The sequence below is a fragment of the Urocampus carinirostris genome, chromosome 12, assembly GCF_059441175.1.
Source record: "Urocampus carinirostris isolate Australia breed hairy pipefish chromosome 12, RoL_Ucar_1.0, whole genome shotgun sequence".
NCBI lineage: Eukaryota > Metazoa > Chordata > Actinopteri > Syngnathiformes > Syngnathidae > Urocampus > Urocampus carinirostris.
The window spans coordinates 21,393,229-21,409,950 of NC_142360.1; the positions used below are offsets into that span (position 1 = coordinate 21,393,229).

Below are 16,722 nucleotides of genomic sequence, written 5' to 3' on the forward strand. Positions count from 1 at the left end.
ATCATCACACTTTTGAAATTGTTTTGATGAATCTTGTCAGTGTGTGTCAAAGGGATACCCTTGTTTTAAATATACATATCTTTGCAAAATAACCTAAAGTAGCACAAATAATGTTGAAAAATGTTTGTTGTCACTTCTTGATCAAGCCTAACTTAAATCAAACAATCAAAATCCAGGATGATATCCAAGCCAAGCTATTATACTGCAAAATTATTGGTGCACAATTTGGTTCATTTTAAGGATTATTTTTTCTTATTTTACTACATGTTAGGTTCAGAATACCAAAACTAGATTAAGAATATTAAATTGGCAGATTAGTTTCATACGTACTACAAAATAAGGACTACAATATATCAAGTTTTTTTTTCTATAACCATTTATAATAAACAATTAACTTTTGTTTATTAAAGTAAAAGAAATAAAGCTTTAAAAAATGGTCTCTGCTAACACACAATTTAGATCGTTTTCAGTATTATTTCCCGCTTTTCTCATCTGCCAACTATAACAGGTGTTTTTTAAGGATTAAAACATAACAAAAATATTGTAAACTAAGAAAAAAAGAATCCTTAAAAGAGCTGTATGGTATTCGGGTCTTGTTACTCTCTGCCGGAATCTCCTGTTTACTGTCATCATTGCAGCTTTAGTCAGCTAGTTCATGTTGCGCGTGCAAGTACGTGCATTTACTATTTTCTTAGTTTCCTAAAAACTGCGGGGACGAGCATGAACTCGCACTACAGCACTCCCCCAATCTCCCATTCATCAGACCGAATGTATTCGGTCCCGAAAGGTTCTGATAAAAGTAAGATAAACGCTGATAGGCGCAAGTGGGAAATGAAGCATTAGGGCTCTTTGAATTTAGTTGGGCATTGGTAACACATACGTAATTAAGAAAACATTTAACGTTCAACTTTTTAAGGAGACCTCAGACAACGCACCCCAACTTAAAAATGAACAAAATTATCCACCAGTATTGTTGTTGTGTTATATTTATATCTCTTGAGTAGTTTAATCTGATCACTTGAATTCTTCACTCAGACCTGGCCAATTTAACATCTAAAGCAGGAGTCTCCAACCTTTTTCTAGCTGAGACTTGCTTTTTGTTACTTATTTGTGCCGAGTTTGTTATGCATTTCTAAAATAACAACTTATCAACTTCTTACTATGTTGTTACTATGTTTTTACCAAGTTAATTATTGGGAATAGGGTTAAATAAACCCAGTCAAGCACAAAAATTAATTTTACTAAAAAGCATAATGACCCAGCACCGGTAAGGTATTTTCAGAACATTTCCGCGTGCACCACGTCCGAGAAACCTTAGCTAAAGCAATTTGGTCCTGCAAATCTACCCTTGTATTTTAGTAGTGATAGGTTGGTCGTTTTGGTTGTAACATTTCTCAGAATTCACTGTGTGAATATAACTTGTTTTTATATTCCCAAATATAAAAACAATCTTTCACACACACACATGAAGTAACGGTTCAATAATCGGTCTAATTGCATCTCTTGTACGTTTATCAGTTTTGTACTCTTTTATTTTGATGTTGCATTTCCGGTGTATTTATCTGTTTCCTATGTGACTAAAGTTAACTAGACACAAGGGGGCGCACAGTGTGGCCGGGAGCCCAGCCGGGGCGAGTGGTGTTTGGGCCATTACCAATGCTAATAAATTTTACTTACCTTAATGCTTGTTTTTATTTGTTTAATTCTGCCAACATCGAGTTGGTATAAGTTTTAACTTTATCAAGTAGCATCTTTTGTTGAGAACCTCTTGTATGCTACGATGAGCCCTGCCTTAAAGTGCTTAATTTGGATGCTTTTTTTCCTAATATGCTCTTGCTCATCATTTTTTTTATCATCCGCAGTTGTGTCAGGCAAAGGGCTTCGTGTGCGAGTTTTGCGGCAACGACAAAGACATCATCTTCCCCTTTCAACTGAGCAAGTGTCAGCGCTGCGAAGGTGAGCCCTCTCTGCTGGTGGCAGGCCTCAGCGGCCTACAGGTGTCCCCTCGTCGGAGCTCGGCTCCCCTTATCTGGCGAGACTGGAAGATCTCCAAACCTCGTAGGCTGGCAAGGGCCCTCTCCAAGGACCGCAGGGAAGGGGAGGGTGGGGAGGAGGATCCGGAGTCGGCCGATTTGGCGGGCTGCCGAGACATCGAAAATAATAAAGAAGCCACAATGAAAAAAGTTGGACTCTTTGGCAGGCTTTCCACAGGGAAATTGGTGAAAGCTTTAACCTGGCACCCCGAAACAGCGGAGGAGCAGGAGGGGACGGAAGGGAGCGACTCTGAGAGGGAAGAGGGGTGTAAAGAAAGCGATGAAGGGTCTAAAGGTGAAGGAGAAGGTGGTCATGCAAAAAGGATTAGCTTATTTAAAATTCCCAACTTAGAGCGACTGAAGCAGACCCTCTCCAAAATTGCCATGAAGAGTAGTGACAGTGAGACGTGCAGCAGTCAAGAAAGTTTAGAAGAACTAGGAAAAGCTCAAGGGACCAAGGACAGATGGTTCAAACGGTTGGGGAAGACTTTCTCGAAAGGAGATGATGGAATAATAGACGTGATTGAGGAAGAAAAACAACAAAAGTCTGAGGTGCTATCATCTCAGCCTTCAGGCCGAATTGTTGAGGGAAATGTGGAGAAACTTGCTGACGCAGAAATACTGAAACAGTCAGTTGGTTTCTCTAAAGAGCGGAGCGCGAAAGAAGAGGACAGCAGTTGCTCGGACGACGGAAATGAGGATCCGTCTCCGGTCCAAACCAACTGGCGGGCTCGGAAGACTCGCAGGGCCCGTAGAGTCACTCGAGGCAGACAGACTTGTGAGGAGAGGGGAGGCAATGAAGGCAACATTGAGGGATGAGGATTGGCCTGCCCAAAACTGGGTGACTGGTTGTGTTTTTTGTGTGTATTATGTTAAACTGTTTCTTTTCAGTGGTAGTACATTTTCACTTAAGGCTTCTCTTCTTTGTTGTCAAGATTTTTCAACTATTCTCTAATAGAGAAATTGACTTGACTTTATCACGGTCTATTTTTGTCATTTTATTAGATTTTGAGTAAATCCACATTCAGACACAGACAAAATGGTGTGAAATGGAACATTTTCTGGTCACAGTGGTTTGCATGCTTATTCGGTGTTTGTCACTTTCCTTTGAGCTTTCCTGATTTAATCAGCTGTGTGGAGGAAACTGAACTTTTTGTGGTGCTTTTGGGAATTTTCTGAGATTTTTTGGGAACTTTCGGTTACTTGGCTTGTGATGCACAGTGTTTGACATCTTATATTTGGTGGTTAGTGACTTTAAAAAGCTGTAAGGAATTTGGAACTTTACTACTTTCTGCCGCTTCTCTTGTCTTGTGTCATCTTTGCAGCCTCTGTCAGCCGGTTCATAATGCATTTGCAAGTACATGCATTTCTTAGCTCGACTTAAATCCTCTGTTTTCATCTTTCTTGGCGTTTGGGTTGGCGTTTGGGCTCTGCTTGATGCAGGTCTTTTCTTACCTTCACCATGACGTATTTCTCCCCAACCCCATTCCTTGAACCTAATGTTCCGCCTCCAATAGCAGAACTATCTTGGTCCATTTGGCAGATAATTTTGTTCAGTTTTGGTATGAATATTATGATCATCCTTTTTTCCAGCAAAATAAAAAAAAAAAAATCAAATCATTGTATGATGGAAATTGTCTGATTTTCTATTATGTTGGATAGTTTATTTTATTGGAAAATTATTTATCTTCCTATTTTACTGGAAAAAAATGATTAAGGTGGTGTCTGTAACTTCAAAATATTTTACTTGCTGATGACACCTTCTGGCTGAAATCATCATTGCAGCTGCTGTCAAGCTCCTTTTGTTGTACATGCAAGTATGTAAAATTTTTTGAAACACTTAAAAGAACTCTTCCTTTTTCATCTTTTGGGGGTTTATGTTGGCATTTGGACTGCATTTGAAGCAGAACTTTTCTTACTTTCACCATTTTCATCCTAGTATAAAAGAAAACCTTGAGCACGCATGTGCAATCACGCGATTACTTTTTTGAACGGTTGTAGCTCGGATGGCACGTTATTTTAATTTGAACTTCTCGGAATGAACTGAATGGTGTTTGTGTGTGTCAACATTGTCATGTTGTGGCAATTATCTTTAAAGCTAGAGTGAGTAAGATGTGTCAGACCACACTAATGATGCACACAAGGTGAAAAAAAAAATGGCAGCGTGTGTCGCTGTCTTAAACGTTTACTCTTGACATTTCATGGCATGTTGCACTTTTAATTTGCTGGAATTGTTTTGTGGTCCTGCAAATCGCAATTACAGTGGTCCCCTCTATATATCCGATACTTTAGTTGCAAGGAATTTGAGATACGAGATGTCTTTCAAGTGAAAAGTTGCCCGACATAGGAAAAGTCCCGATAATTTCACACGCTACACACAGATCAGCTTTTCCCAGTTAGCACGTTTCTTTCCGACATACAGACCATGTTTCTGTGCACTTTTTTTTAATTTTATCGAATTTATCATCTCATCTTCCCTCACTCCACACCACACAAATACTGCCCACCTTCTCCATTTAAAGTGCTCATACACTCGCATTTCATTTCATTTGTAACTTATTACTTTATTTTTGTGTTCAATTACTATTTGAATGTAGGGCTGCAACTAACATTTATTTTAAGAGTTAATTACTGGTATTTATTGTCTATGCCTTGCGATTTTCACTACGCCTACTTGCCATACAGGGCCGCCTACACACACTCATTCTCCGGATATAAGAAGTAAGCCAAATGGCCTCCTCGATGTATGGACAAAGATTCGATCAGAGCCAGTTCTGCCAACTAACAGTGATTTATCATACTGAAAGCATTTCCTGAGGCTTGATACTTACTGAGCAGCAGTGGCAAACCCCGTATGATCTTTTTTTTAAACAAAATTATAATGACTACTTTTTCGTTTTTGCACTAGGGACAATGCTTTAGCTAACATATTCATACGTTGTGGGATTGAATAAATAATCTTATTTATTTTTTTAAAACAACAGATTTTGTGATTTCTTCTTATATTCTCATATTGAAGTTTTGGACTGACGGAAAATGGTGCACAAAACAAGAGAATATTTTCTAATATAAAAGAGTAAAAGTGTTTTTCAAATTGCTTAGCAATAAACAAAAATACAACTAATGTGTGCCCTACAATTGCAAATATGTAAGATAATGGTCTCGAGGCACCCTCTGCCGGATCAAGGTTCTCCAGCAAGCATGTCCCTGCAACTCCACTCTTATTTGCATAGAATGAACATGCTAAGTGGCGCGCTCGACACAGAAATGATAATGAAATTTGTTGCCAATGCTTTAATAAACCAATTTTATGAATAAGTTGTTGCAGCCCTAATTTAATAGGTTTTTAATGATCAGTATGATTTGTTTTAAAGTTATTAGGGTTAATATGGATGATTTGGGGAGGCTGGGAACAGATTATTTATTTCTTAGTCATTTCATATGGGGAAAATTTGTTCGAGATAAGAGCTTGATCCCGGAACTAATTAGTCGCTTATGTAGAGGGGCCATTGTATTGCCATTTTTTTGTTTTAATGTGTTTTCTTTCGAACATCCCCATGTGATTTAAGCTTCATTCCGGGTGATTATGAAATAAAAACATTTTGTTTGTTTGTTTTGTCAGTGTGTGGAAGTTGCTAGGAGACTGGACATGTCTGAGTTGTTTAAAAGCACAGTCGGCACTGTCAACCTCTTGCTTCTCAACTCGCCACCTTTTTATAAACCGCCATGGGTTCTGATTGGTTGGCATTGTTTCCTGAAAGCAAAACTGGTCAGACTGGTTATCTTTCCGAGACATGTTTGCATTCTGACGCCCTGGTTTGTTCTTCAGCGTCATTGCAACTTACAGGGCTCGCGCGTGTGCTTGAAATCTCTTATAATGCTTCATTTTCAAGGATTAAAAAGAGCTTGATTTTGGGTGAAGTGCTCGTAAATGCTTGCAAGTATTGCCATTGTTCTCAATAGGTCTGCTTAAAATAGATGCAGACACTGCTTTCTGGTGGCTTTGCTTTACCATTGCATTTCCTCATCCCTCTTGATTAACTGCAGGTTGCATTAGTTTGGATGGAATTGTCCTATGAAGTGTCATTGCGCCCTATGGGTCACGCCCAAAAGGACAGGTGCATGCTACATCTTAACAGGGCACTCTGAAATGTGTATTAGTGCAAGGTATCAATCAATGAAATTTATGATGGGCCATGGAAAAAAATGAAGGTAGCGTTTCCCAGTGGTACATTGTAATGTGAAGAACCTCCTGCAACTGAAAACATAAGCCACATATTACTCTCATTTTTATCTATCACCAATACGGGGAGAGATTTGTCTCAAAAACAAATATATTCACGATTTACTCAAGAACTGAAAATAATATGTCATGATAAATGCACACGCAAGATTAAAAATCACATATTTAAACCGCAGAAATATTTGTGGCTGTGCAAAATACATGATCCACACTGAAATTTTTCGTTTAATGGTACTGGAGGAATTGAAAATTTGCCTTTAAAGGTCTTTAAGGTTCACCCTACCTTAAGTGCTCGCTATATAAATAATAAGAACCAGGAGACGGCATATTCTCCTTTAACTACCTATTTACTGGATGCTAGAAAGGTTAAATACACAGCTGTGTAGTCTATCTTCTCTTAGATAGTACCTAAACGTATACGGTCTTGGCCGCCCACCCGGGGTGGGAGGTGGTGTTGCGACACAGCCTCTTCAATGTGCCTACGTGAGACATTATCCAGTCTTAACTGTTTCAAACTGGATAATAAGTGCAAGAGTACTTTTCGATATTAAAACGCCAAGCAAGGAAAATTCATAGCAACCTAGCGTATTCATCTTAGTTTTTTTTTCTAACATCTAAGAGTCTTAAAATTAACAAGTGCTTGAATTTGACCATCAAAAAGGTGTTTTAACTCTTTATGACCTTTTTTTTGTTTGTTTTTCTACAGATTGTCATGCTTGTTACCACCGGGCCTGCTTCAAGGCGACCAAGGACTGCCCCCGTTGTCTGAGGCTAGCAGAGCGCCGGGAGAGAATGGCGCGAAGGAACATGGAGCAACAAGACGAAGGTGGAGGGTGATAAATCGGCAGGATAACACACACGGCAACTGTGATTGTAACGCTTCCGTCCCATCGGGCCACGTGCTCAACTGTTTATTGTCGCAAGCACCTTTGACTCTAGCACTTGATTGCGTCCGATATCGTAAAAAAAAGAGTTTTGTGCAGCTTTTATGAGCGGTGTGCTGCCAGGGCATGTGCAGGCATGAAAATGGGTCAGGGCTTTAAAACGTGAGAATGGTGTGAGGGAAACGCCTTATTTCTTTGTGTGTAACGCGCACCCCTGTCATTCTTAAATTCTCTAATAAAAATCGGTATAAAATTTGGTTTGACATTTTCTTAGCTCAAATAAAATATTCAAAGTGACATACGCTATTGAATACATGCGGCCATGTTTGAAATCATTCATTAACCACTATAAGCACAATAACACCATAAAATTTACAATGCGTTCATTTCATTTCCTTCAAAGTCCGATTTATCATCAGATACACCAAAGATTTTTTTTACTCCGTTGTGCTTTTTTTTGAGTTTGTATCCTTTAAGAGGACTTTGTTTTCTCCATTCCCTAACGTTCGTCTCTGGTACCGTTAGTAAAAATAGTGTGTTAACAAGAACAATTTTCGATTTAGATTTGACGCTCTGACCCCGGGGCCCAGGTTTGTTTTCCTTTGCATCCAATGATTTGTGATAGTGGCTAGTGACTGATCAATCATTGCGCAAATACAGTAATATACTTTCGTAAAACCTCGTGGATAATTCGCACCCAAATTCAGTTCTTTTTTCATGTAGAAAAAAAAGAAGTGCATTATACATGACTAACTCGAGTAATTTTGTTCATTTTAGGTGGTGTTATTGTACTATATTTTCAAAATAAGAAAACAAATTCTTATACGAGAAATATTGTCTGATTTTCCATTATTTTAGGCAGTTTATTTCCCTGGAAACCTTTTATAGTCAATTTCTCTTTTTACTAAAACAATAATTCTTATCATGGGTAAAATCCTCATCAGATAAGATTTCTCATTTAAAAAGAAAAGCAGGGAAATTATATAAAGTAGGCATTGTAAAGTGACAATGTTGTTGAATATGTGCGGCCATGATTTAAATTCTTTATTGACAACGTGAACTAGGAACACAATACCAACATCAAATTTACAATATATTTGTTTGATGTCCTTCAAATTCCGATTTATCAGATACACCAGAGTTTTTCCCTTGTCCTGATTTTTTTCTTTCTGGTCGACTTTCTGTTTTCTCCATTCTCTAACATTTGTCTCTGGTACCATGACTAAAAATAGTGTGAGAACGAGATAAATCTAGTGCGCGTTGCACATGAATAAATACAGTACTCCTGCCCTAAGAGCTACACCGATTTTAATTCTAACGCACCACCCTAATTCACCCTGGGAAATCTCACAACATCCAGCACCCCCCACCTTAAAGATCTATACAATTCATGTAGGTCATCCTTCTTGACATCACACTGGTGAATTTTGCCCTAAAGTTGAGGGATTTTCATGCCTGCAGGTGAAACGTTGCAATTCGAGCGCAAGCTAAGGTGCAATACTACAGCACAGAGCCAAATATCGGTTGTCATTGGCACTTGATTGTTTTTTTCTTACTTTTTTTGCAGTAAAACATGCATACTGATAACCCAGGGTTCTTTTTCATCTTAGTCCAAGAGGTTTTCAGTTAATATTGTTTAATAAGTTCATAAAATGGCTAACCGGTGAATTATAATGTACATTCCTCCTGTTGTTGTCTTTTATGTCATTTTCTGGTGTTATTTTTAAGCCATAGACACACTTGTGCCTCGAGACCAAACAAATTTGGTTTGCTTGCCAGGCTAACTGCATCTTTTAGCTGGGAAGGTCCAACCCCAGCATATTTTGCTGGTAACAGGGTTCGTACTGGTTCTTGAAATCATTGAAAATGGTTGACTTTTAATGTTGTGTTTTTAAGGATTGAAAAGTGCTTGAATTTGCGTGAAGTGCTTGTAAATGCTTGAAACTATTTCCATGTTTCTTGCCACGAAACTGGTTTCTGGTGGCTTTGCTTTCCCATGGATTTCTTCCCTGGGGATTAACTACAGTTTCCATTAGTTTGTACGCCATTCACCTTTGAAGCGTCGTCGCCCTCAATGGATTTTGGCAAGGAGTATCAATTATAGACATTTATTAAGTCAATACACATTTATTTGTATAGCCGTTAATCACAAAATGTCTCAAAGGACTGAGCAGGCCCCAATTACGCCGGTCCCCGATCTGAAACCGACATGCGGGCAAGGAAAAACTCAAAACCTAAAAATAAATAAGAATCCCCTTTCCGGAATGACCAGGCTGCAATTGATGTTGCATTGGGTAACAATACACAAAACAGTCAACATAAATTAAAAAAAAAAAGCATTGTTAATATGTAAAATTGTCTAAAAAGTCCGACATCAATGACGCGGCTTCCCATCTCAGCCAGATGGTCGATGCAGATGTTGACATGACTCATCCCAATACTTCTTTCTCCCAAATTTCATCACCAGCCAGGCAGCCGATAAAGAACAGGAAAGGAAAAGTATGAGGTTGGCATCAATCATAAGCTATAGCAGGGGTTGGGAACCTTTTTGACTCAAAGAGCCATAATCACATTTTATTTCACTGTGTGAAGTCAGATGATTTGTTGACATTTTTGAAATAAGAAAAATGCCAGGTCCTGTGTCCCATATCAAGAAATAGTCCTCTTTAAACCTTTCTCCCTCCCTTAAGACAGTTCAGGCTTGTTTTTGCCTCCATTTTCCCCCTCAATGGTTTCAAAACAAGCTGAAAGCAGAGTTCCTTGATAAAAATGTCACAAAATATTGCAAACGAGGATACTGAGGTATTTAACTCCGGTGCAGACGGCGCTGGGCATAAAAAAGTGCCCTGTGTGCATAACTTTGGCCACCCCTACCGCTCACCCGATCAAATTGCTCTGGGTGCTTGGGTGGCGTTTCTTTATCATTGGCTCAACAGTGAAGATGTTTAATATTTTTCAATATAATGGTATTCTTAGGGATGTACAGCCAAAACGTGGTCCGTTAGTGTGACACCTCAACTATAAGCTGTAGTTGGGAGTACCGTATTTTCCGCACTATAAGGCACACCGTGTTATAAGGCGCACCTTCAATGAATGATATATTTTAAAACTTTTGCCATACATAAGGCGCACCGCATTATAAGGCGCTATAAGTGCATGCTGGTTTAAGATCAGGTAATTGTGTAATTTTGTAATTGTAATCCTGTGCAGTCCTTCGAGACATTTTTGTGATTAAGGTCTATTTAAATAAATGTGACTTGACTTGGCTACAGTAGAGGATGTAGTTACGTTATGCAACCTCTAGATGGTGCCGCGCTAAACAAAACAACAATAAAGCAATAACATAATAACTGTAAAATGTAAAACGTAAACACACAAAAGAAAAACAAAGATCACTATAAGCTCCTCATCGGCGAATCCCTCGAATTCTTCTTCTGCAGTGTTCGAATTGACCATCTCAGTGAATGGGCCATCCAACACGTCCGACTCCGTTTCATCAAGGTCGTCATTAATCGAGTCAGTGTCGCTGTTGTTGTCTGGCTGTTCGGGGACAATTCCCGTCTTCTTGAAAGCTTGGACCACAGTTGAGACCGATATATAAGCCCAGGCATTTAGGAGCCACTGACAGATGGTGGCGTATGTCGCCCGGCACTGTCTCCCCGTCTTGGTGAACGTGTGTTCGCCTTCTGTCATCCACTGCTCCCACGCAGTACGCAGTCTGGCTTTGAATGCTCTGTTGACACCAACATCTAGCCGCTGGAGTTCTTTTGTCAATCCACCCGGAATGACGGCTAGCACTGAATTAGTGTGCTTCACTTGTTTTTTGACACTATCGGTGATATGTGAGCGCATGGAGTCGTAGATCAATAGGGACGGAGCTGTGTGAAAAAAGCCACCCGGTCTCTTCGCATAAATTTCTCTCAACCATTCAATCATCTTTTCTTCATCCATCCATCCCTTCGAGTTAGCCTAGATGACTATGCCGGCCGGAAAGTTTTCTTTTGGCAAAGTTTTCCTCTTGAAAATAACCATGGGTGGAAGTTTCTGGCCATTAGCCTGGCAGGCGAGAACTACAGTGAAGGAGGATTTCTCATTCCCTGTGGTGCGTACATTCACTGTACGTGCTCCCGTTTTATCCACTGTGCGGTTCACAGGAATATCGAAGGTGAGTGGAACCTCGTCCATATTAATGATATGCTCTGGCCGGATCTTTTCTTCAGTAATCTTGTTTTTGCAGTATGTGCGGAAAGTGGCCAGATTTTCCTCGAAGTCAGCTGGCAGTTGCTGTGAAACAGTAGTTCTTGTACGGATGGGGAGATTACATCTTTTCATAAACCGAAAGCACCAAGTAGGACCACCTCTGAATTCTCTAATATTAAGTTTCCGTGCTAGCGCTGTTGTCTTCATACGAATAGTTATCGTACTGACACTTCTACTTGCTGCTCTTTCTTGAACAACCCACTGTTCAAGTGTGTCCTCTAACTGTGGCCATCTCGCTTTATTGCCACGGAAACTTTGTTGAGTCTTCCTTACTTGGCGCAGCTTATCCTCATCCTTCCTCCACTTCCTTACCATCGATTCATTCATGTTGAACTCTTTCCGTGTTGTGCTGCGTGACTGATCGCCTTGAGTTTAAACTCTCCGTTGTTCGCGTGTCTCTTAATAGGAGCCATTTCTTTATACAAATGCACAAATAAAAGAGAATCGTTGTTTAATATTTCCCAGTATGCACAGCGCACTTCTTCTTCTACGCGAAAAATGGAGTCGGTGGCTGCTTCTCCTAGTTGCGAGACCTTGCAATTCAATATTGATCCATATATAAGGCGCACCGGATTATAAGGCGCATAGTCAGCGTTTTAAAATAAAAATCAGATTTTATGTGCGCCTTATAGTGCGGAAGATACGGTACGTTCTTTATATACTGGACCAGACCCTTTACTTTAATAGCGCTATGTCAGCTATGCGCACAGTAGACTCGACTCGGCGCTTATCAGAATTTGAACGCTTCAGATGAGATTTGTATAAGTATCATTTTATCTCGCAAGTTATAGGTTCCCGACCCCTGCGCTATGGTATAGAAGTGTGTTTTAATTCTAGATTAAAAAAAAAAAAAACTTCACTCAGGTTGCAGATCTCATCTCCGGCAACAGAGCATTCCACAGTACTGGGTTCCGGATAGAGAACGCTCTCGAGCCTGCAGATTTCTTCTTGGTTCTTAGAGTCGCAATTAGACCAGGTATTCTGATCGGAAGCTCCGTGCAGGAACATAGAGGGAAATCAAATCAGCAGGATATATTAGAGGGGGCAAGTCCATGCAAAAATTGGTATTTTAGGAAGAGAACCTTAAACTCGCTTAAGTGTGCCGGGAACCAATTTAAGGTAATATTAATATTGCTAGTTAATATTGGAGTGATGTGGTCAAACTTTGTTATCTTAGTTAAAAGTCTTGCTGCAAATGCAAGTGGTAAATTGTAGCAGGAAGAACCTCATGCAACTGAAAATGTAAGCTACATTTGACTGTATTTTTTACCCAACACCCATATGGGGAGAAATTATGTCTCAAAACCAAAAATTTGGGATTTACTCATGATCCAAAATTCATATGTCTTTATAAATGCACACGCAAGATTTAAAATAGCATATGTAAATCGCAGATTTATTTGTGACTCTGCAAAATACTGTGGAGAAATTAGAGAACAGACTTTCAAAGTCCTTAAAAAGTGGTAAATTGTAGCAGGAAGAACCTCATGCAACTGAAAATGTAAGCTACATTTGACTGTATTTTTTACCCAACACCCATATGGGGAGAAATTATGTCTCAAAACCAAAAATTTGGGATTTACTCATGATCCAAAATTCATATGTCTTTATAAATGCACACGCAAGATTTAAAATAGCATATGTAAATCGCAGATTTATTTGTGACTCTGCAAAATACTGTGGAGAAATTAGAGAACAGACTTTCAAAGTCCTTAAAAAGCGCTTGAATTTGCACATGAAAAAAGGTGTACGAACCCAGAAATGTGCAATACTCAACACAGAAAACACACATGGTTGCCTAAGTAAGCCCTTTAAAATGGAAGGTATGTTTAAAATTAAAATTCTGAAGTCCAGTTGTCAGATAATTTCTTTTTTAATTTAATTTATTTTGCCCCCTTTCTATAAATAGTTTTGAAAATGTCGTCTGTTATTTACTACTTCAATGTTTTAGTGATAGCAATATGAGCCCAATGATTGCTAGCAGTGATGCTAAAGCTAGCAACGATTTATAAAAGCACAGATGAGGTGATCTCAAGGTTTCTTATAGGATAGGTCTTGTCAAACATGCGGCCCATGGGCTGGATTAGGCCGGCAAGAAAACACTGAGAGAAGCAAAAGAGAAAAGTTTGAAATGTGTCCTTTGGATGTCGCCAGAGGCAGGCGCCAGTCCCAATGCTGTATTTTTCTCGCCCCCTTCTTCCCCTCACTCGTCCTCTTTCTCTCTTTTTCTTTCTTTTGCTCTCTCTTCTCTTCCTCTCTTTTTGTCTTCCGTCTTCCTCATTCTCTCTTTTTATTTTTTCTGTGTCACTATCTTTTTTATGCACCATAAATCTCTTTTTATTTTTTTCTTTAGCCCTGCCTTTCATTTTCTTTCTCACCCCCTATTTCTTACTCTTTCTTTTAGTCCATTTCTCTTTTCTCTCTTTTCTTTTTCTCTCTTTTTTTCCTATATTCTTGAATCTAGGTCTGCATTTATATATTCCTTCCTCATTCTCTTTCTCTGTTGTTACTTCCTTCTTGTTCTCTTTTTGTCTTTCTCCCTTTCCACCTTTCATTCTCTCTTGTTCTGGCCCTTTCTCACTTTCTTTCTTGCTTTCTTACTCTACTATATGGCCCCCAAGCTAAAATGAGTTTGACACCCCTCTTCTACTATGTAATAAACAATTGGCAGACCTTAACAAAATGCTACCTTAGCATGAAAATGAGCACAGTGTTGCAGTTAATCACCTTGCATTGGTCCAGTGAGATTTCACAGTGATGAAAATGTCCCCCCACCTACTCTCTATGAGGTATTCTGTCATTAGATTGATATGATTCTGCATTGTATGTCTAGTTGCTGTACTTTACGCACCAAGTTTTGTAGAAGACTGATCAGCACTTAATTTTTCTCCAGATTTTGGAGAATTTGCAGTTTATTGCACTGATTTTTTTTAGAGGGAGGAGTAGATATTTCTTTTTTGGACTTAATTTTTGATGTTATATGAATGACCAACTTTTTTCCCCCCATTCATTTCTTCAAAAATCAACATTTGTTCTCATAAATCCAGATGGTGACAGCAATTGGGGAGAAATGTTAGTCATCTTTTATCTTACTGGTCAAATGGTATTTTACCAACTTGTTTATCAGTCCAAAGTTCTATCATCGCTAATAAAATCTTTGACTACCTTACCATGCCGACGTTAAAGGTTCTGCACTCATCATTTCTAATGCGTGATTAAAAACGGATACTAAACATGAAGTTATTTTCTAATATTGAAGTGTGAATTAAAAAAAAAAGATTGTTATATCACTGTTATGAAATTGTATTGGCATTAAAAGAATGGCTTGACTGTTTATACTGGTTGTCATTTGTATGCTGCACTCACGTCAAGTCGTGTTTCTTTGTAACGCCCTTAATCACAGTGTCTCAAAGGGCTTCTTAGACCACAGATTATTGCAAACCACAGACTATTATTTCACCATCCGCTGATATAAAACCTACATGAGGGCAAGGAAAAACTCAAAAACCTCAAACATGAGGAAACTGAAGAAACTTTGAGAAGGGAGTGCACATGAGCTAATCCCCCTTCCGGGATGACCAGGCTGCAATGGATGTTGCTATAACAAATAATAAACAGATATTGTCAACATAAAATACAGGTTATTCGTATGTTATAGAATAGAAGTGTGTTTTAAGCTTAGATTTAAACATTTCCACTGAGGTTGCAGATCGAATCTCGGGGTGCAGAGCATTCCACACCACCGGGGCCCGAATGGAGAACGGTCTCGAACCTGTGGATCTCTTCTTGGCTCTTGGGATCACTAGTAGACCAGCATTTTCAGAACTAAGGCTCCGGACCGGAACACGGGGGAAATTAAATCTGAAAGAGATGAGGAAGCAAGTCCATGCATGAGTTTGTATACTACCAACAGAACCTTAAAATCACATCTTAAGCTAACAGGGAGTCAATGCAGGTTAGCTAAAATCGGGGTAATGTGATCAAACTTTCTTGTCTTAGTTAAAAGCCTCCCTGCAGCATTTTGTCCCAGCTGAAGGCTCTTGATTTAGGACTCAAACACATTTTGCATGATTGATCAGATGTCATATTTGGAGTAAAAGTACATTTAATAGACAAGCTGTTGTTTATTCAAAAGCTCAGTGCAAATGAACTGCACACTGATATAAACGTGGCGACGACAAGAAATACTTAATTGATAACCATTCGTAGGGATGGCCAAGTACATATACCAGGTATCGTTGCAGATACTTTTTTAATTTTATGATGGTAGTTAATTTAAATATTGTCTGTTTTTCAGTGGCTAATTCACTATGGAAAAAAACAAACAAAAATAAAGGAGTGGTAAATTGCTATTATATGATATTGAAAAGAAAATATTAGAACTGAAAGGTGTTGGAAATATTGGTCATTTTTTTTCAGAGGGAAGGGAATCTCATGTCACCCTGGGTCAGTACTAACAATATGGGGAGGTGGTATCAGTATCAATAAGTACCTAAGGGTATATGTGGTAGTGAACATCCCTTTTTAGAAATTCTTGACATAAACTGAAAGTACAGAGGAAACTGCCATCATAGGACAAGAAGACAAAGACATATGGATACATTTTCTAAAAGAAAGTACACCAGGAAACCAAGCAACAACAAAGACTGAAAAACATAAGAAACATGTGTTTGGTAACTCAATAGTTTACCAATGCTATCAAATACTTTAACCTGTTTACTATGCCAGTTTACGAAATAAAAATTTTCTCAGAAATGATAAGCGAAGAAGCAATGCTCATTTGTGTATTGCCAATGTTGATTTTTCCTTGATTACATATGGTACATTAGTGCCGTTTCCCGGACACTTGAAGCAACACAAGGTTTGTTGTTGTTTCTTTTTGACTGAGAACCCCCTTTGACTTATAATTGTTGCTCTTAAATGCTACTATGTGGGAAAAAAATAATCTAAAAATTCCCTTTGCACATTCTAAATTATTATTTTCAATTTTTTTTTGTGTTCTGTACGTGTAGACAACATTTCAATCCTCAAAAATTTGGTAAGGACAATGAATTTGGGGTAAGACTGTGGAGTCTCAGAGCCAGAACCAGCAGGCTCAAGGACTGCTTCTTCCATAAGGCTGTTAGGACTCTGAACTCTCTCCAAGACCCTACCCCATGACTTCTGACAAAGCAATGCAAAACTTTTTTATTTAGATTCTGGCTTATTCTTTTCAAATTTTTTATTCTAAACCTTATATAATTTATATTATATAAGCATACTTTTTTCCCTTCTCAAATTTGTTTATGAGTGTTATTTATTG

The 16,722-nt window shown here is 38.7% G+C and overlaps 1 protein-coding gene across 5 annotated transcripts in view; it reads left to right on the top strand.

Moving 5' to 3' along the window:
- The window catches only part of rubcn (rubicon autophagy regulator), a 37,981-nt gene extending 26,194 nt beyond the window's left edge, over positions 1 to 11,787 (top strand). For 4 of the 5 annotated variants that reach the window (XM_088349056.1, XM_088349059.1, XM_088349058.1 and 1 more), the window contains 2 exons: positions 1,863 to 1,956; positions 6,983 to 11,787. In XM_088349056.1, coding sequence (XP_088205182.1) covers positions 1,863 to 1,956; positions 6,983 to 7,113 — 225 coding nt within the window. In that variant the 3' untranslated portion in view covers positions 7,114 to 11,787. The remainder of the gene's footprint in view (positions 1 to 1,862; positions 1,957 to 6,982) is intronic. The other variant, XR_015852187.1, reaches the window with a different exon arrangement.
- The last annotated feature ends 4,935 nt before the right edge of the window (positions 11,788 to 16,722 follow it).